General features: G+C 33.7%; 1 protein-coding gene and 2 long non-coding RNA genes across 3 annotated transcripts in view; 1 reads left to right on the top strand and 2 right to left on the bottom strand.

Moving 5' to 3' along the window:
• The window catches only part of LOC119082281 (metabotropic glutamate receptor 2-like), a 152,666-nt gene that overhangs the window by 122,963 nt on the left and 4,729 nt on the right, over window positions 1–24,974 (top strand). The window contains exons 5-16 of the mRNA XM_037191757.1: window positions 3,240–3,382; window positions 5,101–5,209; window positions 6,588–6,762; window positions 13,351–13,457; window positions 14,261–14,410; window positions 16,263–16,345; window positions 16,502–16,552; window positions 20,074–20,264; window positions 20,331–20,465; window positions 23,876–24,038; window positions 24,116–24,329; window positions 24,446–24,597. Of these exons, the coding sequence (XP_037047652.1) occupies window positions 3,240–3,382; window positions 5,101–5,209; window positions 6,588–6,762; window positions 13,351–13,457; window positions 14,261–14,410; window positions 16,263–16,345; window positions 16,502–16,552; window positions 20,074–20,264; window positions 20,331–20,465; window positions 23,876–24,038; window positions 24,116–24,329; window positions 24,446–24,597 (1,673 nt within the window). The remainder of the gene's footprint in view (window positions 1–3,239; window positions 3,383–5,100; window positions 5,210–6,587; window positions 6,763–13,350; window positions 13,458–14,260; window positions 14,411–16,262; window positions 16,346–16,501; window positions 16,553–20,073; window positions 20,265–20,330; window positions 20,466–23,875; window positions 24,039–24,115; window positions 24,330–24,445; window positions 24,598–24,974) is intronic.
• LOC119082283 overlaps window positions 1–24,974 on the bottom strand; it is an 85,699-nt gene that overhangs the window by 59,934 nt on the left and 791 nt on the right. The gene's annotated exons all lie outside the window — the stretch shown is intronic.
• Window positions 10,841–17,568, bottom strand: LOC119082284. The gene is made up of 3 exons (XR_005088609.1): window positions 17,532–17,568; window positions 13,023–13,025; window positions 10,841–10,851 (listed from the first exon to the last, which is right to left on the bottom strand). It is a non-coding gene; the product is annotated as an uncharacterized LOC119082284 (long non-coding RNA).

Raw genomic sequence — 24,974 nt, 5'->3', positions numbered from 1 at the left:
GTAAAATCCCCTGACATCACATATCGAGAGATACCAGTCTCATACACTCCCAGAAGTAATATATTTTTTGGAAACATTTTTTTTGTTACATGTTTATGACTTTTATGACAAAATAAAAGCTAAATTGGGATTCAAAATTTAATGCTGTTATTGGATGATTGCGTTGTGTTTTGTATCGTGTATCGTGCAACGAAAGAAGAAGTTATAGTACATATAAATGATGGATATGGATATAATCAAATGTGAAATGAAATTTGTCCCAGACTCATTCGCATACAAGCAGCCGTGGTTATTTGCCGCACCATCATGGTGTACGTGGATAACGCCAGATTATGGAAAATCTACGACAAATTTATGAGCAGTTACGGTCGTAAAAATATTTTCAAGGAGCACTCTGGTGGAATTTCTTTTTTTTTATCATTTTAAAAATGCTCAATTTGAAATCTTTCCCAACAGTGTTTTGAAGGTATGAATGGAAAAATATTTGTTTTTCCCCTCGTTGTTCGCACTCGCACCCCCCGCTTTTTTATGATTTTTCAATAAAGTAATTGGACGACAATTTCAAACAGCTAAAAAAAATGGTTTTTTGCTTTTTTATGATGTCGACGACACATTCTTTTTTTTTTCATTCGTTGATAAACGATGATGAAACGATGTAAAACATGTTATTCATTTCTAGTTAATTGGATTGTCCCATTGGAAATTTGCTGGGAAATTGGAATGAACTCAGTAATTTTAGATTAAAATCTAATTAATAAATCGTTTGCGTGAACGAAAGTGTCCCCGGTAGGTTTATAGTATGTATTGCACGGCATAATTCATTTTCTATTTAATACTTATGGAAAAGTTAAACGAGTTTCACCAAAAATTACAATTAAATGCACTAACTCATGAGGAACGTACAGCAATTCTACTTAATTGATACGGTCTCGAGTCTCGAGTGTATTAACCATAAAAACATATAACGAAAAACCGTAGAATTCAAATCGTTAGCATGTAATATTACATCGTCATGCTAACTGTTATGTTCAACGAAAATTATGAAAATGGTAAACCATAAAAGCTTTTCCTCAGTTTAGTATATCCCCTCATAACCCTAAAGGTATTTCTGTAACATTGTAACAACAAGTAAAAGAATCGTTTTCTACCTGTGATAATAAGCAAACAAGAATATTATTATAGTTGTAATTATATCAACAGCTCTTTACCATAATTACAATACTATTGTACCATTCCATCGCCAGTTTGCGTTCCAGAAATTAAACGGAACAGTTAGAGCAGTAAATTTAAATACTTTCATTTCAGAGGAGAACAACCCCGGGAAAATCGTCCTATTCAGATTGTAAAATTTTCCTACATATTCTGTGCAACAACGTTTTAGATTGTATCAAAGCGAATTGTTAAGAACGGCACGGTATGATATTTCGTGACTCCGGAACATCCTTCGCCTAAGGTTGATTAACACAAAATTCGTTTAAACTGAGGCACCAGCGTTGTGCACATAAGTGCAGTATAACCGCTTTTATGATCTTGAAAAAAGTGTAATGTTTGTTATTGCCAAATTATATTCCAGTTAAATATAATGAGAATAATGTGAAGGTCCATTAATTTCATGCTTTTTGAAACCACTGCTGTTGGTAGATTAAACATCAGACAAAAACCCCTTAGAAGAAGAAATGTGACGCAAGTTCTTTACTTACAAAAGTGTTGATATGAGAAAGGGTGACACTCAAAGCTCCGATACGTAAAAATTTAACTGTACCACCAATTCTTTATATTAAAATTCAGCCACCTAATTATATCAAACAGAAACTCTAACTCTAAAGCACATCGAAGCACTCATTTTGTATGTAAATATATGAGGCTTCCCGCTTCCATACAAACTTCCGAGAGCTCGAACTCCCAAACGAGATTTAGGCCCATTTTTTTTTTTGCAAAAGATCTTAGAATCAAGCTTTGACCCACTCCCAAAATTTCATCGAACGCTTGTGCGAATCTCGAGATAGATATTTTTCACCAGCAAGCAAAGGTTGGTAAAATTCATCACTCCAAAATGGGTCAAATTCAACCTTTCTGATAAATAAATCTGAATTTTGAAATGCAATATCTCGGCCAAATCGTAACCAATGTTGACGTGTGATAGCTGACGTCCAGAATGATGTACTTTAAGGGTCATTGAAAGGGAGGGAAGTCAAACAGTTGCTGTACTTATCCCTAAAAAAATGTTTTTTTGTAGTGTGAACTTGCGTCACAGCGCATTACTAACGTAGCGCCATAATCTTACAGCATCCCAGGCATAATGACATAGAAATAAATTATCCAAGGCACAGGCTTTACAAATGTGCATCAAGTAAAACAGTCCGGGTAACTGTTTTAATATGGTTAACGGAATATCAGCGAGTCTTTTCAGTTGAAAATTAAATATCCCTCTGCTTGCACATCATCATGGTATGTAACACTGGGAATCATATAAGCAGAAATTGCTGCTAAAACAAAAGTAGTTTTCACTGGACCCTTTTTTGTTTGGATGTTATTTATTATGCAAAGCTTTTTCGTTCATCCACAATATAATAGGCGTGTCTTTTACATTTGACATGGAATCATTTATTACAAAATCTGACACGAGAATTTATTTTTCTGAATGTTTTGAAGCGACGATTCTATTCTGTGGACGGCAAGTATAGAAATGAAGTCGAGAGTTGGTGGACTATGTCGTATGACAATATGAACGGGATGTGTTTTAATTATTAATTAAATTTTTGTTTTTTAAGATTTTATTTTCATTGAGAAAAGTTTTTTTCCCTTTGCGTAGAAGAAGAAAAAAAAACTTTTTCTTTCGCTAATTTCAAAAGGCATTTGATATGAAATTAGGACGAAAATAAAAATAGGGGTGAAACGTAAAATTTTTTTTCTAGCTTCAAATATTTTGTTATGAATTTTGCTAATTATAAAGGCATTCAACACCAGCACTTAACATGCCATCCCGTTATACGTTCGAAAAACTTTTATTTCCCTTTCGTGTTATGGATGGCACCCTATTAATTTTCATACCCATATTTTATCCGACTCTTACCACAATTGTGTGAGCACAAAACGAACTTAATTATAAATTTTCCATTCACCACTCATATACCTTTACTATATATAACATACAACTGGTGTGTTATATATTCATCCAAATTTATATTGTTTTCGATTTATATTTTAATAATTATTTGTTTTGCTTTCGTGTCTTCTAGGTGCTATTATATTCGGATCCGATCAGGAAGTACGTGAAGTTATGCTGGCTGTGCGACGAAACAATGCAACAGGTGCTTTTTCGTGGATTGGTTCAGATGGGTGGAGCGCACGTAATTTAGTTTCAGATGGTAACGAGCCAGAGGTAATTGATTTAACTTTTTCTTTAATTTCTGGCGGACAAATTAGTTTTTGTTCTGATGATAAGTGGTGGTATTTAGCGATATTGTCAGACGTATTTTAATCATTAAATGTCAAGAACTACTTAACAGAAAAAAATGAATATAAATTGTTGGTTCATTGTAGTGCTTTTAATTAAATGTTTGAAGTAAATTGATCGTCTGAAAGCCATACAAGGTGCCTGGACTATTAATTAAGACTTCAGAATATAGCAATTTCATTTGGGAAGAAAATTTGCGGTAAAAAATTGTTGAAATTTTATGGTGTGCCAGGGTTGGATTAGCACATGGCCAAGGTGGGCCTACAAATACAAGATTCTAAATTCAAATTAATATACTAAAACGGTGTTTGTTGCATTGCAACATTATCAGTGATTGTATAACTGAGAAATCAAACAATCAAAATTTGTTTTATTGAATATCGAATCCAATTTTCAATATCTATTTCAATTATTTGGCTAAATAACTGATTAAAAACATTGATACAGTAAAAGCGGATAAATGAATCGAATTAATAATGGACTGGGAGATTTGAAAAGTACCTACTATAGGCGTGAATAATTAATCAAAATGTAGTGAGAACGGATTATGCGATGACGGTTTTTGGTATTTAATTTTCCATAAATATTCCAGCCGTGACAACTAACTACATTTTGTGTCAATAGTAATTTGTTCAAACATTGTAGCTTAACACAATTTCTGCAAAACCTAAATATACTTCATTGTTTTAATGGATTGTGTGTCCGCAATCTAATCCTGAACAAAATTATTGCTACACATTTGATGACAATAGAACTATTATATATAAAAGCTATATATAAAAGCGTTATTTGGATGTAGACCCCGTTTAAAATACTATTGTTACTATTCGCATCCTTTTCAAATAAACTACTTCCGTTGAACGAAAGCAACAATAATTACGGTAAATGTTCCACATTTTGTCGTACTCATATTTCGTCCCTAAATACGCCCACGCAGAAATATATATAATTTCGTGTCCAACGTCTATTTCCATTACCGAAGGATACATTTGTTTTTAATAGTCTTAAAAGCTTTAAGTTTTATTATATTGTCAAACAAAAAGTCCATACTCATCATATCTCTTGTACAAACAAATGCCCCTCTGCCACACACATGCCTTGACCGAAACATTAAATTTAATAGCTTCGAACAAAAAGACGAAAGCACTGAAATGACTCCTCTTCGAAAACCCTCCATCCAAGCAGCGTTCGGTTTGTGTGTGTTTTTTTACACATTTCGAAATGGATTATAAATGGGGATGTATTTGTGTATAGTAACCATAAAAAAGTTTGTCTCTCTTTTTTTCGTTCTTCTTTTTTTTTATCTAATGCACACAATCAAAATTTATATTTATCGAAATTTTATATGCTAATCTAAAAAGTGAACAAAGAACCCATATAGAGAAAATTTCCTTGTACCGTACGTGGTGTGGTACGTGTGGATGGAAAAGATTCATAAATCCATGAAGTGCTTATATGATTGCGGTATTGTTTGTTTTTGTTTTGTGTGTTACACAGAAGTTTGCCTAGAATATGTTTTTTTTCCGTTCTTTCTTTCACTTTGAAAATCGATTTTCTCAAATCGGTTTTTATTTTTGTTTCTAACGCTTTTACCCCAATATTTTCATTTTCATAATTTTTTTTTTCTTTCTACTTTTTCACAGGTAGAGGGCACGTTATCGGTACAACCTCAAGCGAATCCGGTTATGGGTTTTGAAAAGCATTTTCTTGGGCTGACGGTGGAGAATAACCAGAGAAATCCTTGGTTTGTGGGTAAGTGTAAGATAAAATGGACTTATGTAGTTGACTGAGGCGTATTTTGTATATATGTAATACACGTTTGGGGAAACGAAAAATGTTATAAAAGAAGCCACCACGTAGAATATTTTCTCCTGTTTACAACTGATTTAGACCGAGTGCCTGTGTCACTCATATGAACATGATTTGCGACCTAGACTATTTCATTATATTACTCGTTACGAAAACTATTTTATTTCCGACTAACTCCAATGTTCAGGTAGCTCCATCAGTAGATCTATATAGACTCACGCCCTTTATGTACAAGTCATAGTTCATAGGGTTTCTCTTAGTCATAAAGTCTCTGCTGTAAGTTAACAATAGTCTGCTCTATATACCGCAACAGGAATCTAAGAAAAACCAAGATTCTGAACACAATTCTCATAGCTTTCCTGCTCATCTTATGCTATACTGAGTCATGTATATGTGTATGTAAAATTCCAATAAAACTAAGTGTCAAAATTTAGGTATTGCTGATAGCCACAGAATGAAATTTATAAAATGAAATTTCTGATCTATTTAACAACACGACAGATTTTTCAATCAATTATTAAATACGCCAGACCTAGCTTCTGTAGCGCTCCAAAATTAAGGTAAAAAAACCAATGTTTTTGCTTATTGAAAGTGAACAACATGACACAGGTTTTGAACCGTGGCACTTTATGAGAGACTGATATAAACCCAGACTCTCGGTCTAGATTTAGCAGACGTGTGCGTTGAACAATATGAGCTTCAACATTATTTACAGCATTTAAGAACCTATACAAGGACACACGTCTACTTTTATATCAAAAGTTTAAGATTTCCGTGCAAGATAATCGTTTATTTATAGATATTGTATCGTGTTGTGTCAAGGTTAATACGCCTAATATTTTTGAATTTTGGTTCAGCCGTAGATAAAAGGTAATACGAGGTACCAATGCTTCAGTAGTATTGAATCGGTACTTTTGTGGCCCACACTATTTTTTTGAAAGAGACATGTAGTCATTATCGTATTTTCAATGAGAAATTTATTTTTAAATTTCGATTCGGTTCTTAAAGCTTTAAAAGTTTGATTAAATGTTTGCAAACATAATAGCTTTAACGCTGGCTGAACAAAGACAATTTTTTTTTTATCACAAAGACAAATAAACTGCACTGGACTTTTAAAAGTTATCCAAAAGTTTTATTGACTTAAAGCAACCTTAACTCGGTAGGAAAACTAATATCATTATTTACATTAATAAAAAAAAAAGTTGAAAAAGTACATAGTTACGTAGGTAGAAGTTGAAGTAAAATTTGAAGTTCATTTTAATGTCGTAGACGTGTTCAGCATAATTAATTGAATTCCCCCTTTTTTTTAAATCGATTTCAGAATTCTGGGAGGACCATTTCAAATGCCGTTATCCGAACAGTTCGCTGACGCCGTACAATAAAAAATATACCAAACAATGCACGACCAAAGAAAAATTATCAAAGGATGCAACTGCATTTGAAGACCAATTACAATTCGTCAGTGATGCTGTAATGGCATTTGCATATGCACTAAGGTACGAGAAAATGTCACTGTTTTATTGTCAGTCTGTTTTTTTCTTTATTCTTTCCATTTTTTAATTACCAATTCGATTTGCATTGCAAAACAAACAATTGCATTAACGTAAGCGAGTTAAGTTGTACACAAGTACATCACTCAGCTTATACCTTCAACTGTAAAGTATTGTATTATGAATTTCTCGCTCTAGTGAAACAGCTCTTATAGTTTAATTATGAAAGTTTTTCGCATTTTATTTGTAATAGCAGCAAATTAGTAAACATGTGCACTTCAATGTGCTGTGTTTTTTCGAGCTACGTTCGCATGAGAAATTTGAGGAATTGCAAATTTGTTTAGTTCGATCTACCGAAAGTTTCATTTAAAAAGGATTTGTGAAGGAAGTTCTTTTACGAATTTCTGCACAAGTTTTAACGACGTTGTTATTATATAGTTGGTGCAATGTTTTGCACAATCATAAAAAAGAAAATCTTTTTTTTTTTTGAAAAAATATTTACGTCCAATGCTCAGTCCAATGAATTGAAAATAGAGACTCTTACTAAGAGTGGTGTTGTCGTAAGCTGTTACTATACCATTCCTGAATGCAGTTCAACTACTTGGAATAAAGTTGTTATAATAATTCTCGCAGAAAATCAGCTTATTAACAATTTCTATCGATGTTTTGGATAGTTGGATCCTTTAAAATTCTATTGAATGGGATGGTATGTTCTCACTGAACACGAGAACATTCTTAACTTTCCGATGTAATAATGATATCAAAATTCTTCCGCTAAATAAAGTTTCACATTTCTGAATATGCACATTATTGATGCACGGATGCATTAATATTTTGTTAGTCGGTCGTAGGCCAATACCATATGCAATAATATCAGATATAGCATTACTGAATACAAATTGCAAATAAATTGAAATAACAATTTTCCAACAAGCGCATTATGTCTGTTCAATAAATCATGAAATGAATCAACGAAATCAGTCAATATATATATATATATCGAAATCGGTTTAGCGAAGGAACTTACAGAACTTTGTTTTGAAATTTAATGTGATTTAAGTGATGCACTCACTTTAAGTCACTGGATGTACAATATTGTGTTTATGGTGTGGGCTTGCGACCAAATTAAACGGAAACTGTGAACTGTTTCCCGTAGTTCTTCTTTACGTTATATTGCAAACGAAAAATAACTTCACCTCTTTTATGTTTTCAATCAAGTCGCAACGAACAGTGAACACAGAAATTGATTAACTGCAGAGGAAAACAAATAAACCTGCAGATACTTGGTTTCGTTTTTGTTTAATAAGAAAATCTGTTTTTTTTTTTTTTAAATATATATAAAGGAAGGTAAGCATAACTTCAATTGAACGTCGTTTTTCCTTGTTTTATTTTGCGACAAAACTGTTTCGTTTTTTGTTCTAAACGATTATACTCTTGGTTTGTGTAAAAAATACCTTTACTGAGAAGGGAAATTCGACAAGATTGGGAGTTATTGTGGTTTGTCATTGATTTCCCAAGAATTGCGTTACGCAAATGAACAATAAAAATAGAGTGATGCTATTCGACCGCGCGGGCAAATAGCCATTCCTAGCAGTGACGACTATTTGACCGCGCGGGCGAATAGCCATTCCTAGCAGTGACGACTATTTGACCGCTAGCGGGTGAATAGCCAGATCTAGCAGTGTAGACTATTTGAACGCGCGGTCAAATAGCCATTCCCATGAGTCCAGACTATTTGTCCGCGCGGGCGAATAGCCAATCCTACCAGTGTTCAAATAGTCTACACTGGCAGGATTAGCTTTCTTTGACTCCTGATATATTTTTTCTTTCAAGCAGTAATTATTAAAGATGAGAGGGAACTCTATCTGTTAAGGGCTTTCAAAACTTGAAATTCATGCTACTACAAACCGAGAAACATCATTACATAATATTAATATTGATTCACCCTTTTGTAAATAATTTTCTGTCTTACTTTCACCAACGCATAGCGCAACAGTTTTTCACGTTTCTACTAAAGCCTCCAAATCACGAAACATTGTAAAATTAATTCAATTATTTATTTGGGACTGCGAAAGTGGACTGAACTGACTCACACTTCACATAGACATAGATCTGGATCCACTCCCAATTAGACAGCTTTTTAAAAGCGATAGTAGCAGTCATACATGACATCTAACTGCGCCTTTGCCTTGACTAGTTTCAAGTTCTCTGCAGGACCATAGAGGGCATCATTATCATTACACACGTCACATGACTGTCCTAAATGTTAGCACTTAAATATTACTGTGCATGCAGTCAAACTAGTTACTTTATGTATTTTCAATATAGTGAAACATTATAGAGAATTACCGGGGATCTGACAGTCCACATCCATCATACATACCCCTCCATGCATCGCAAAACATCGCGAAAGTAGACCTCCAGCACTAATCTACTCTAATATGTGTGAAACGTCTAAGACTCAAAAAAAGTTTCGTAAAAGGAAAATCTATTCCGATCTGCATGAAACACCTAGTTTTAAAATTTAGTTTGTAAAGGGAAATTTTCTCTAATTTGTCCGAAACGCCTTGGTTTATGATTTAATTTATAAAATTTATAAAAATTGACAACTTAGCTATATTATAAAATTATTGTATCTGGATGTAAAACAAGCAAATACCATCGAGTTGTATTACACACAACGAGCTTTAGCGACATTTTTTGCAATGTATCGCATTCATTTTTGCGAACAAAAAAGAAGAAAAACCAATTTATTCTTTTCGACAGTGGAAATTATCAATCTAGACTTACCTATGTGTTAACTATCGTGCCTGTTATTTGCATGAAAAAGTTAGACGATACGGGTATTTAGATGATATTTTACGAAATATATTTCCCAAAAATATAGCTTGAAACAAAAAAAATTCAAATGATTTCACGATAGAAGCGGTCAAATAGTCTACAAAGGAAGAACTGGCTATTCGACCGCGCGGTCAAATAGTCTACTAAAGAAGAACTGGCTATTCGACCGCGCGGGCGAATAGTCACTCCGATAAAAATAACTCCCAAATCAGCAAAACACGTCGAATTTCGTTTTTCTCTCCCTGTAATGTAATCATTCAGTTTCAAAATTGTATCTGACTGAACATTGAAGTCAAAAATTTAATCATTCGGTAGAGAAGGATCAAATCTTTAGGTAGTCAATGTTTTTATAGGAATTATCCTACGGTCTCCGGATTACTGAAATGGTTCACTCTCAAATTCTGGGATGAAATTGCCATAGAACGATTAAATCTATTACCTCTTATCATTAAAGTCGATCGCACAAAATTTTTTACTCCATTTTATGAAACATTCATTAATTCTACATAAGGGGACACCTTTCGATTGGCCATGTTTGTCGATATGAACAAGAAATGACTAAAAAAGGGTTTACTTTTGAAAATTGTAATTCTGAATTTTTCAAAATTAAAATTCTCTAAAAGCACTGAACTAAACCGAGAAGATGATGTTATTCGGACTCGGAATATAGTTCCGTCTGTATTTGTCCAATAGCGACTGGATATAGTATGAAATGCATTGTATAATTTTAATAAAGCAATTCAGTTTGTAAATGCCATAATAATTTGTGAACAAGAGAATTCCGATGAAGATTATTTTCCGTGCGAACTTTATAGCGCATATGTGGCATTTCCCTTTACAAAATTTTCATTTTTATTTCAAGCTCGGTTATAATGGCTCTACGTACACAACTTTCGTTCTTTATTGATTTCAAGAACACGAAAACTCATTAAATTATTGTGCTGATATGGAGCACATGAACGTTGTACCGAAAAAAAAAATGTTCAAATGTGACACAGAGTGGCAGAAATTTCAGCAAATAGACAACGTTTCCGAACGTTAAATCCGTCAAAACAACAAAAAAAAATTCCAGTTTAAGATTTACTCCTGACATAAACGAGAAGAAAAAAATCTTATATTTCCCGCTCACATGATTTTAAATATTTTATCCGTTTCCGTTTCGTTATTATTTTCTGTAGTGCGCTATGTCTTATATTATTATAGCTGTGGTAGGTGTACATGTGCGCGCCTTTCTCCGAGTTAAGATATACAGCACTGTAGATATGAATATACACAATGCAGTGAATCGGTTGTTGTGCGGAATGAGAATTAGAGATTTTCGGTACATCAAAGCTATAACTTCCATATCACACAACCGAGTGAAAGGAAATGTTTACGCACGAACGAGAATTAGCCATACAGAAGCTGGTGTGGAAAATAAAATATTTTACATTATCTTGTCACATATTTCTGACTGAATAAATAATATGAGTCTCGTGATTTTGATTGTAAAGAAGTTTTAAATGGAAATAATTTAAGTAAAAAGTAACAAAAACGAGAGTTTTATTTATGCTGAAAGACGACTTTCTTTTCAATTCAATCAATAATAATTATACTTCCGATGGAATGATGTCAAAATATTTATTTAAATGGAGTAACACAAAATTTCAGTCAGTGTACAGCACTTTTTAAACTCCATGGGTATTTCCATGCAATCATTCAATATGTTACTTTTTCAACAAAATCTGAGAAAAATGTCATTCCGCTTAAAATTCTAAGGACTTGGTTATGTCACATGGATTTTTACTCAATTTTCCTTTCGATTTTTATGTAGAAACAAGCGACGAGAGGAGACGGGCTCAAAAAGCCGGAAAAGGATTTCAATAAGTCCCTACTGTTAGTCTATTCCTTGGTCTTAATAAACATTTTTCTCTGTAATAGAATCAACGTTACAAAAAACATTTTGTTGATCCAATCAACATTCCCAGATCTTCATATTGATGAATGGTTTTGACTAATTTGACTAAATTAATGTAAAACATATCACCTGAACAAGCAGAGCAAAATCGACGGCACCCTCGACATTTTCCTATTACCTCTCTCATTTCTGTGCCCACTTTCTGACACAAAAACCATTCAAAGTAAAATTTTCCTAGCTTGAATGTATAATCGAGTTTAATGCAGGGTCGGACTGGATTCCAAGGGCAGCTCGAGAAATGCTATGAAACGGTACGTAAAATTTATTTTTGAAGTTATGAGCGGTTATAAGACGACGCTTGCTAGCCCGGTATGGCCAGTCCGACTCTGATTTAACGTGATTTTATTTTAGAACTATGAACCACTACAGATGGATCGAACAAATTTTAGCAAAATTTGTTGTATAGCTGAATAAATATTTGATGGATGCATTTTCGCTCATTCATTGATTTCAATGAATAAACAACCCTCACCGCAGAATCTCTGTCGGATAGTTCCTTAATACATTGAATTTCAGGCGGTTTAAAAAAGTTTACAATGAAACCTACAGATTAATTAATTGGAGTAATCGAAATAAAATGAATATGAAATGTATGCATAACGAAGTGTTGAACAATAATTACCAGATCTGATTAGATTTAATTGAATTCTATTCAAGAAGCCTGGATGTCACAAATTTCTCTGTAAAATAAAACGAAACTGAAATTAAGAAAGACATTGTTAGTACAATTAGCACAAATTTCCCATTGAAACTATTTTAGTTACACTAATTATATGCAAACGTGCATGAACGACGTTCATTCAAATACTTTTACTAATTTATTTTTCTGAACCAGTTAGTCGAATACGAAAGTGTCGGAAATTCTGCGAAAACTTACAAAATAAACGGATGAATTAGACAATTTAGTGCATACAGTAGATACCACGACATGGTAAAGTAGACACAGGCAGGAGCGGTTCATGTTCCGTAAGTCAAATTAGTTCAGACCCGACTGAAGTAGCTGCAAAAGTAGTGCTAGCCAGAGCGGAGAGCCAAGATAGTAACTAGAGGAAACTTTCTCTTTAAAGTTTCACTAATTTGATTCAAAATTAAGAGCTATGGCTCGACTAATACAATTTTTTCGAGTTTTCCTCTAGAAGTACACAAGCCGAGCGATAACTTTTAATTTTTATGAAGCGATACCTTCAAAATCTGTTTTCTGGTGCTAGCTCAAGTAGAAATTTTAGTAGTATTGAGCAACACAATGATTGAAAAATTGTCTTTAAAGTAGAAATGAAGTCCCAAAAAATCATTATAATTCACACACTCAGCTCCTTATATCCAGAAACTTTTATCTCGAAGATATCATTTTCCATATTCCATAAACTTGTTCGAAGCTAAAAGTAATTACTCTAAGGTTCAAAGTGATTAGTTTCACTTCCACTGGCTAATTTCAGGATAGAAAAGAAGTTTCCGAAAAGATTGTGACGTACTATGTCGTGGTGGTACTAATCCAATTACGAAATTAAACCGGAGCTTATAAATATGTCATTGAAGAATACGTATGCGTAAATGTGGGCTGGCCATGACCAATTATGCTAATTATGGAATTGCCATCACTGATGCACGTTAATTCGTTCCAACTTCTGATTAATATTTCCAGCGTGTATACGTTTGTTTGCACATCCGTTACCAATGTTAAATCTATTATTTCCGAAAAAGAAACTTTTGATGTGGAACATACCATGTAGTGTGTCACACTACACATTCAAATTAATTGAAATTGTTTAACAAAAAGTTTAAAACAAAAATTTCAGCGACATGCACAAAGCTTTATGCAAAGGACGCCCGGGGCTATGCGATGCAATGAAACCAACAAAAGGGGCTGATCTGTTAAAATATCTACGGAAAGTGAATTTTGTAGGTAAGTGACAAATTTCAAGTTAGCTTTTTTTTAAACTCAAACCTACGCACACATGATTATGATGCAATGATGCGCGAAGTGTGTTATGATGGGAAATTACTTCTAAGCGAATGAATGTGCAGTAAAATATTGATCGATCGATATATAATACGAGTGCGGATGTGTCTTTAACATGTGAATTGCGAATTATTAACCTTTAATTAGCACTTAGTTCAGTAAATGATATGATAATATTTAAAAGACCAGAATTAACGCCACTGGTTTCTACATCGAGGAATAAAGAAACAAATGATTTTCATTCAAATAACGAAATGTTGGAGATTGAAATTTTCGCTTTCAATAAGCGTGTATGAAAGCTCGTTTCATCAACATAATATAACTGTGGCTACGATTAGGAAATCTCAACACTAAAAAATTCTAATCTAAAATGGAAATGTTATGGATATCCTTTTCATATCCTATCATAAAACTTAGTGCCATTCATTTTCATTTTTTACGACATCCGGCATTATGTTAAGCTCGAAAAAAAAAATTTGTCTGCTCTTAACTGCATATTTTAGTCTGCTCTGGTTTATTTTACGACAATTTGTTGAAGTAGCTTTTGATGTTACCGTCTTCAATGAAGTTTATTCTCCAAATAAAACTCCTTCTTAGAAATAAATGAAATTGAGTTCTTTGCGAAAGAGATCTCTTTGTTTACTTTCTTTCATAAAACAATGAACACAATTTTCCGCCAAAGATTAAGTGCAAACGAGAACTAACTTCATTAATATTGCAAAACAATTGACATTTAATTTAAACAGGATTAAGCGGAGATAGATTTCACTTTGATTCGAATGGCGATGGACCGGCACGATATAACATCATTCATTTCAAGCAAGTGTCAGCTGGTAACTATAAGTGGGTTAAAGTTGGAGAGTACATCGAAGGTGAACTGCGGTTGAATATGTCAGGTAATTTAAATACTTTGATAGAGAACGTGTTATAAAAGTTTTAGCTGCCAAGAGTCAGTGAAAACAAATGTTTTTGTTGAATCATTTTTCATTTCATCACATGAAAGTTAATGGTATTGCGATTTTGAAATAAGGTGTCGACGAAACATTTGAAGATTGTAGACTGTACAGTTAGATCCAATGAAATTTGAGCGTGAATTTGCTTCAGCTGTTATTCAGCTGATTCACACAATCAATCGAAACTGTTTATACGGTTTTACCACAATCACGCGCGCGCATGTAGTAGCTTCAACCGTATAAAACAAGTATAAACAGTTTTGATTGTGTGTGTGGATCAGCTGAAAAACAACAGAAGCAAATTCTTGCTGAAATTCACTGCCTCTGACTGTAGAACATTTTAAGACACGTACGAAGGCAGCTGACAGAAAAATTTCAGATTGTGTGAATTTCAAAAAGTGCTCATTACGTACGTCCTTGTTTGGAAATTTTTATTTAGTCAAATGTGAGAGCCGAAGGCAAGGACTGCATCTGCAATAACACAAGGCAAAGTTTTTACTTCCAAACAAATACGTTAATTTATTTTATCGCATACGCGGTGTGATTCCCCGAAAAAATTATTCACCTAGGATATATAAACAAACATTATACTTCTGTAAATTGTCAAAGTGTCATTCGCATATCTTGTTGTCTCGTTTTCGCTTATGCGATAAAAAAGAATATGCACGTATGACAAGCCGTCTCGGCAAGCCTCGACCGCTTTGTCATACGTGCATAATATTTATTACTTTACTAATGAGGTAATGTGGCCTTTCCTTCACTAGTGAAGACCCTTTCCCTCGCTCGTAAAGTAAAACGCCATACTTTACACGTGAAATAATTTGATATCTCGTATCACGATGAGTAAAAGTACCTCGGGCTGAAGCCCTCGGATACTTTTACTCATCTGGCTTTCACCTTCATGATCATTTCAGAGATGTCTTAACCTGTTATTTATGCACAATAACTACCGGAGAACGCAGTGTCGCACTGGCCCTATGGGCGTTCGGGCGATTCCCGAATAGCTTTTTGATTTTTGTATGGATAAGGGGCAACGAATGGCCTTTTGAACAATTTCTTTATACAACCAACGCCCCAAGGGCTTTTTTAAGCCAGTCCGGCACTGGGAGAACGTAGAGCATTGGGTCCGTTTAGTTCTTATAAATGTTTTGAGAGGAAAAAATGATAAAATCAAATCAAGCTAAAATAATCTTTTCTGGGAATTTTCTGTGTAGCGTGATTCGAAAATAAGCGATCATTTGAACTGTTTTTAATACATTTGCAGTCTTTATTCAGTACATAAACTCGACTAACCGGTATACATGTACGCGCATACAAGATCAATTACAGTGAATAAACCTTACAAATGTAATAAACACAGTTTAAATGCTCACTATGTAGGTCTATACTTATTTCAAATCACGGTTACATACTACGTCAAAATCACAACTTTTTTATTTGTAATTTGAGTAAATACTACAGCCTTATCGCTGACGCCATAGTTACATTTTAGTTCAATTTTTATTTATTTTGACCCACAGTTTCATCCAATTTTTTTCCCATCTAATCCTTTATTATAATGCAAAAATTTTCTTGCAATTTTCAACCCGAGGCCCTGCCTTTGTCGTCGTCGTAAAGAGCATCCATTTATTGAAATAGTTTTAAGTGCACATAGCTGCTCTTTTGTGCAAAAAATTTAACCTACTTTTTGTTTTGCATTCTTATCAAACCAAGCAAAAGCAACGTATTGCGTGCAACACAATATAACGTATTTGTATCATTAATTTCTATTTTTTATTCGTCTCTAATGTTACAGAAGTGCAATTTAAATTCCATCAACGGAAACCACCTGAGTCGGTCTGCGCTGAACCATGTGAACGGGGTCAGGCAAAAAAATATGTAAATAAATTTTGTATAATAAACATGTAATCTTACGAGTCTATACTATAGACTCTATAGCCTTGATTGAGAAGACAATTTGTTTGATGATCGGGGAAACTATGTTTTGGCGTGATAACTGAACTTAATAATTTGATGAAATATTTTTCCCGATAGGTCGAAGGGGAAAGCTGTTGTTGGCATTGTTTCAACTGCACTACATATCAGGTACGTGCATTATTGTGTGTCTCTGCTTTATAGCGAATAATGACAAATCGTTGTATGATCACAGCAATTATCCAATATAGTTCTATGAAGACTACTCTCGTATGCCATAGATTTTCCACAGATAAAAGATATTTTATGCTTAGAATATACATCACATTGTTGTTTGCATATCGGTTAAAATACAGCAAAATGTGAAGAAGCAAAATGTAAATTTTTAATTTAAAATATTTCAACGATTTTATTTGCAAAATATTGTAGATACAGCACATTTGAGGATCAAAGTGAAATTTAGCATAAATTCGTTTTTAATTTTGAAAACAAATCTTTTAAGCCGAAGAAAAATGTCTGTGTAACGCTCTGACACTTCTTAACAAGCGTTCTGCTCCACTGTGGGTTTTAAATTAAGTTTATTGTCAATAGCATAAGGACATAGTCAGTCACCTTGGTTATAACAGCAATTTCCTTTTATACTCCACTCAATGACCCTTACGAGTTGAAGCAGTTTTCCACACTACAATACAATGGAAACTTAAGAGGATAAAATTTGTATATTTCTTTTCAATGTTTTGGAAACTGCAAGTGCAATACGGTTATATTGAGAGAAATATTTTAAACGAGAAACCTATTTTGTCTGGAATGGAAGAAAATGGAACATAAAACTATTGTTAGTTGAGAATATTTTCCACCTAATTGTTCACAATTGTCCAGGGCATATTTTTTATAAAATTATTTTGGTCAAAATTTTCAAAAGCTTACGTACCGATATTTGCCAGAACTTACCGAATTTGTTTTCGAAATAACTCGATTTGACTCATCGCACAAAGAGCAAATAGTGATATAAAGACTAATCGCACTTTGAGCGAATAGTGAATTAAAGGCTAGTTGCACTTTCACTATTTGCACTTTTTCACTAGTCTGATTACTTCATTGCGTCATAAAAAGCTTATCAATCTAGTAGAAAAGTGATAATACAACCGACAATTTTAGCTTAGAAACTTTTGTTCCCTTTACTTACATTACCACAGTTTCTCATTACACATAACCACCACTTTTGTTTACGCACGTTTATGGTGCTATCGATAGGGAATTTCAAGGTGATCATTTCGTAGAATAATTTTTTTTATAACGACTCTAAGAAAATTTGAAAATTTCAAAATCATTCCTTTTTCAGAGTTTTTTTTTCCGAAATGAAGCGACCCGGCCGGTTTTGATCTGATGGTAGTTTGTAGAGAATTAACAGAAACAGACGATTCTAATGAAAGTCCAATTTTATGGTTTTGTCAATGAGCTTCCCGATGGTGAAAAAATCAGTTTAAATTGTCCACATTCACAAAGTAAAAATGTTAAATTTCTTGTTACTGCATATAATTGTTCGGTAGACCAGAGATAACCAGTTAGCAATTAGTTTCATTTTTAGTCGAACATTTCCATACATTTCCATTAAAATATCTCAGGAATGTGGGCACCCATAAGAAAGTTTTTTAAGATTTTTTGAAAAAATTGAAAAACCCCTGCCCAATTTCGAAGTGACTATTTGCACCCGGGTTGAACACTATTTGCACCCAACCCAATCCCGCTTTGGACTTTAGCAATTATATTTTTTCTTTTACGAATGGGTCCGAACATACTGTGATGGACTTTAGCAATTAGATTCATCCTTTTACGAATAGGAACGAAAATACTGTGATGGACTTTAGCAATTAGATTTTTCCTTTTACGAATGGGTCCGAACACACTAGATCGCAGCTCCAAAAGTTATCTACTTCAAAAACAGAGTTCTGTTCTACTACAGATTATCGTCACAGTATGAACAAAACCATCGGCAGTGCTTTGAATTTTCTTGTTTATCTACACATTTCAGGTAATGTGCTGTGTACTTGCCTCGATTGGTTCCATTTGTTATGTACTGATATTACTGCCGCTGCAGCAAAACAAGTAAATGTGACATTCTTTTGCAAATCTTGCAGAATCTAATTTTTTTTGTGTACTTTTCCACACTGAAATTCTTTCTTTTTGTATTTGTGATAAATAAAAATACAATTTTCATTCACTAAGTACTTCCTTTGTTACTTTTAACTTAAACGGCAGCTTTTTCTAATAGTTTCCATATAAAAAAAACGTAATTTCCTTGAATTTTGATATAGTTGGGTGCAAATAGTGTTTATATGACTATTTGCACCCGGGTGCAAATAGCATCTACCGCCCAATTTTTTGTTATGTTAAATGGGATGTGCTAGCCTTCATTTTAAGCCAATAAAATGAAAAATCTTTTGGGTTGTTCATTAACAAAACCATAAAATTAGACTTTGATGCCTCATCCTGACTCACAGCTACAACCTTTCGACCCGACGATACTTTTATTAGAATCGTCTGTTAATTCTCTACAAACTGCCATTAGATCAAAACTAGCCGGGTCGTTTCATTTTGGGGAAAAATTTTCTGAAAAAGGCATGATTTTGAAATTTTCTTAGAGTCGCCCCGAGCCGGAGAGGTCGTTTAAAAAATAAACTTCTTCTACGAAATGATCACTTTGAAATTCCCTATCAATAGCATCATAAACGTCCGGAAACAAAAATGGTGTGTCCGAATCAAAAAAAAATTCACCATGTTTAATCGAGCTATGTTTCAATGTGATTTCATATGGATTGTATTTGTGGATTGAATTTTGAATAACGTTGAAAACAGAAAAAAAATAATTCTAAGCTAAGCTCATCAGGTGTAGTGGAACTAATCGCACAAAGTCCGGATAGTGAAATAAAAACTGTTCGCACAAATTGTAATTAGCATTTTTTTTCACTTTGTGGGAATAGTATGTATTTCGCTATTCGCCCATTGCGTGAATAGAACCTACCTTTTGTTTTTGGTAAACTTTGGAAGTTTGGGTAGACTTTGTCAAAAAAATTTCTTACAAAAAATGTAACAAAAAAAGGCCGTTGAGAATTGTCCAAATCCTCAAAACCACAATTAAGCAACTCTTGAATATTTAACAACCATCTGCAAAGTCACAAATCATTCAACACTGATTTGCCCACTGATTTCAAACAAAAAACAAAAATCACATCCACAACACACATATTGTTGTCGTTCCCCTTGTTGCCCATTCGTTTTATGCAATGCTAAATAAAATATTAGCATAAAACGAACGAATTATAAATAAAAAAGTGTCCAGAAAAATATTATAATTATTTAATGAATATGTGGATTTAATGGTTGTTGGTATGTATGTGGGTGCACAGTAAAAATGGTCGTTCCGTAATTATATCCCATATGCCATTTTGTTTTTAAGCTTGTATTTTAAAACAAAAAAGGAAATCTAACATATCTTGATGTGGAAATTATAATGCACACACAATGTTGGAATAATAATTCGAATGAAAAATTAAATTATTTTGTGTACTTATCTCAAGCATCAAATAACGAGCACATATCGTGTACATAAACAATAATAAAACAACCTTCAGCAATAACAATAAAAACCGTATAGTACGTACAACCAACCTTTAAAAACATATTTTCCACAGATTCGCCATAAAACCGACGAAACACAATGTGTTACATGTCGGTTGGGCACGATTCCAGATCGCATGAAAGAAATATGTGAAGATATACCGGAACAGTTTCTACGCCCCGAATCTGGATGGGCTATTGGTGCCATGGCATTCAGTTCAACTGGAATTTTGATTACGCTGTTTGTAGTTGGTGTCTTCCTGCGGTATACATACTATATTGTCTAACATCTGTTTTAACACATGAGCTATGAAACATTACCATATTTCAGTCATAATGAAACACCGATTGTACGAGCGTCCGGTCGTGAATTGAGCTACGTGCTTCTGGCTGGCATTCTAATGTGTTACTCTGTCACTTTTGCGCTGGTTTTACGTCCAACCGACTTTTCGTGTGGCATTCAGAGGTATGACATTGTTTTATTCATTTGTTAATTAGATTTTGGCTGATGATGATGCAACAGATGTGCATCTTAGCGTTATCAACTATGTTTGAGTTTAACTTTGTTGCAAAATGTTTCGTAGACCCATAAATTTGAATTAATTATAAGTGTTCCGAGAATTGTAACAGATGTGGTCAGAGTATTACTTAAGTGGGTATTATATCTGAATTATACCAAAGATGTTGCGGGAATGCGCTATAATGGTAGAGCATCTAGAAAACGATTATCACAACCAGCTTTTTATGTTCGATGTTATCGCAACAAATTCATTTTACACAACGTCCTGTTAGACATATAATTTTTCGTTCACCTTGCGATAACCAAAGATGAGTTATGTACAATTTTACAGGAGCCCGAGGCTGTTTTTGAACAGTTTTACGATTCAGCTATAAAGTAAACGTAAAATCATTTTAAGTAATATCAAAATATGTTTGACTTACTTTATCAACAGCTGTGGCTGATGTGATTTCAAGTCATATAGTTAGGTTTATGCTCTTATACTAACAAAGTGAAGATCTAGTATCACATTTATTGAACATATTTCAATCGAAAGAAGTGACAAATTGAATATTGGTGATACGCTTACCATCTGTAAAAGGATTCACAAATTGGAATATTTTCCACTTTCTCGCAACTCCCTCAGATATACTGAATTAATTAATGAAAGGGACTAGTTTGCGGTATAGTTAAAAAGTTCAAGGCCATGTAGCTACAGCCACAGCAGAACCGAAATCTCTCGGTGATGTAGTGGTGTGTGACAATGTTGGTTGAGTTGAAGTTATGTTAATATTATAATCAATTCAGCCTTAAATTCATAAACATAACAGAATAACTCTCAATGTTTTATTATGTTCATTGTGAAAACACCGATAGTATACCGTTTACGGTTTGTACGACAATGTAGGTTAAAGTGTCGCTTGAAAAAACATCTGCACATTTAATTAATTTGCAAATCGCTGAAATTCCCCAGTGGGATTACATTATTCAGATTATCATACAGTTAGTGCGCCTTTTATGACCGCTTTATTGCTAAACTTATGCTCATTAGATCTGGGAACAACTTTCGACTGCATTATAAAATCGAATGCAACATTTTCCTATCTACATATCCTGTGACATACTTAAAAATACCAATTTACCACTAAACGTGCAAAAATGCCTTCCTGTTTGGCACGTTAGGTGAAAATTTGCTCTTATAACAAATTCCGATTCATTTGGAACAGTAAAAGCGCACCGAGCACCCATGCAGTTGAGTGTTATTTTCATTTATTTATTTAATTTTGAGATACTGCAACGATACGGTCGGTGTGTGACTGTTTTCAAAGTATCTGCTATTGTTTCCACAACAATTCATTTAATCCCGGAATGTTTCCGTGTTGAAAATTTTATTGAAAATATAATTGCAACCGTGACTTTGGTGTTTGGTGCTTTCTTGATGTTCTGTGTTCGTCTTTGCTTGATTTTATTTTGAGAAAATGAATGAAAACATGATTTGTTTAGTCAAAGAAGCTCATACACTTTGTGGGTCAAGTCGTACACAGATCCGAAGAAGTTGTTTTAAGTAAGGTTATTACCGGAGTCTAGACATGCCAAAATAATTGAATGCTTCCCACAATAAACACAATTTCGTTGAAATAACATCATCATACAGCCATTGTGAAACCCACACGGATACCGTCAAAATTAAATCGAAATCACATGAATATATTTTTGTATTTACAAAAAAACAAAAAGCTTCAGGTGCACTGAACCCAATAGACGTACCATTGTACCGAGCGACAGTGAAAACACGAGATTACGATTCATCATTTTTCGAACACCGAGGAATAAATTTCAATATTTGAAATTGAACCAAAAAAGTCATTCACAGACAATTCGCTTTCCTTTGTTTGTGGCTTTAATGTCGGGGAAAAATGATGAAAATTTTGTCCTGCATGTTTCATAAGTTATGTTATGTGAACCGTGTTTCATATGCGAAGGTTCATTTTCCATTCAAAATGGAATTGCCGGATTCAAAATTGTATTTTCGGGTAGTTTATGCTTCATGGCTGGAACTGAAAAATTTAATGAAATTACTGTGGTGATGTGTTTTAACATGTCCCCTTTTTTGTTTGCATAAAATTTTGACTTGATGGTATAATTCTATGTTTAAATTACGGATAAAAATCCACTAACAGAAATGATATTAGTTAAGTGTGTTAATGTAGCACTGGAAAATTTACTATTGAAATATTGATGAAATGAAATGTTTGAGTGATGATCCGGACATTGTTGCTTCACTTATATAGTATATAGTCTTCAAAAGTCTCTCGTATCAATAAAGTTGATTGCTAACTATATACATAAATGTGTCCACCAACGTTATGGGATCATCAATGAATGAAGTCCTCAAAGTCGTTACAGCATTGCGTTCATTGATTTTATGCAACTGACCATCATAATGTGCAAAATTTGCGTTCGCATTTTAGCGCAAAGTACTTTATTAGGCTCATGATTTGTCATAATTACACTTTTAGAGCTTAATAAAGTACTTTAAGCTCGATGTCATAAGTAACCATTATGATTGGTAGTTAAAATTTAAATGACGAAACCAAAGTTTGGTTTTAATTTAAAAACCTCGGTGAACGTTTTTTATGGATGTCCTCTATCAGTCTCTATCGTAAATTCCACGTAAATTTTTTATTTTTGCCATAACTTTTATATACGTTCGGTTCGAAGTAATGTTGGAGCTGTTTTTTGAAAGCTTCAAAATTTGTTGCAATTTTTGCCTTACTCAGAAACTTTCTTTCTTAAGTGAGTCGTCTGAACTAAACTATAGAAATGTTGAAAAGTTAGAACCAAGGCACAAGTTTGTTGTGAGAACTTGCCAACTGATTATTTTAGCGGTTCAAAATTATTATTCAACAACTTTTCTTTGCGCTTCGTGAATTCCGTACCTTTTTATGTTTACGATGAAACTACATAAAAACTAGAGTGACACATTGATGAATGTTGTGCACTTACTGAGCGTGTTACTCAGTGACTTAGTTACAAATTATTATTATTTATTTTTCCAAGCGAACTTTATATTTATATTTTCATCGTGGAGCTCCCCTTCATACAATCATTCGTTACATATTAAACGCCTCCGTTTCTTTTAATCATAAAAAAACCTTTTTTAACACATCAGATTTGTATACGTTGCATATGTAGCAGTGTCTCTCTATTTTTTATGGAATTGATTCAATTTATGTAGAGAGATTAATGATGTACTTCATCAGTGTTATGTTCGCAAAAATCAATTGAACAGCAAGCTGAAACGTGATTTATAATGAGAAAATGAAGTGCAAATAACAGAAAGGCTTAGCAAAAAAAAATCGCGTTTATCATTGCAGATTTGGAGCCGGATTTTGTTTTACTGTAGTCTATGCAGCATTGCTCACCAAAACAAATCGTATTTCGCGAATTTTTAAACATGGAAAACAATCAGCAAAACGGCCATCATTTATCAGCCCGAGATCGCAATTGGTTATTTGCAGTGGACTTACATCGGTTCAAGTAAACACAATAATTTTTTTTAATCAGCCGTCAACGTTACAATAACTACAACATCAATGAATTTTGTTTCCATGCAGCTGGTTATCAATGGCATTTGGATGATTATATCACCCGCTTATGCTAAACATTACTATCCAACCAGAGAAGATAATCTTCTAATCTGTGATTCATACATCGATGCGTCCTACATGATAGCATTTTTCTATCCGATTTTACTAATTGTTGTATGCACCGTTTATGCAGTACTAACTCGCAAAATACCCGAAGCATTCAATGAATCGAAGCACATAGGTTCGTTATTTTTGTGTTATATTATATAGGTCATATATATATCGTCTACATTATAGTCGTCATACTCCATTGAATATATTGAAACTCATACTTTAATTTGATTAATAATCGATTAGGCTTTACAATGTACACAACGTGTGTGATTTGGTTGGCATTTGTTCCGCTGTACTTTGGCACTGCAAATCATGTTCCATTGAGAATAACATCAATGTCAGTCACCATTAGTTTGTCAGCGAGCGTTACTTTAGCCTGCCTGTTTTCGCCAAAGGTAAAGTTAGATTATTTTTTGGAACTGTATGAAGTGTATGTTCGCTCTTGGGTTGTGTTTTTGAAAAACAGAACCCAGAGGGTGCGGTGGAAAGTTATGTTTTAGATTCGTTGAAGAATAATTTACACTCACGGAAAATTCAATATCGACTTGCTTTCTGATTTGGGAGTTGTTATGGATTACATTTTTCATACACTCTAACGAATCGCGTGCACGTGCACGACAAAAAAATAATTAAAGTCTAGTACTTCGTTTGTCCAACAAGATATGTAAATTACAGATACAAGTCCTCAATCAGAAATTTTGTACCCGACTGAAAGTTGCTCAACTTTGAAGTGAAATCTTGGACTAGAAGATGCATCATGACCTAGGTCAAA

The sequence above is a fragment of the Bradysia coprophila genome, unplaced genomic scaffold (assembly GCF_014529535.1).
Source record: "Bradysia coprophila strain Holo2 unplaced genomic scaffold, BU_Bcop_v1 contig_415, whole genome shotgun sequence".
In the NCBI taxonomy this organism is placed as follows: Eukaryota; Metazoa; Arthropoda; class Insecta; order Diptera; family Sciaridae; genus Bradysia; species Bradysia coprophila.
The sequence above is the reverse complement of the archived record's forward strand: the minus strand, read 5'-3'. Positions and strand labels throughout refer to the sequence as shown.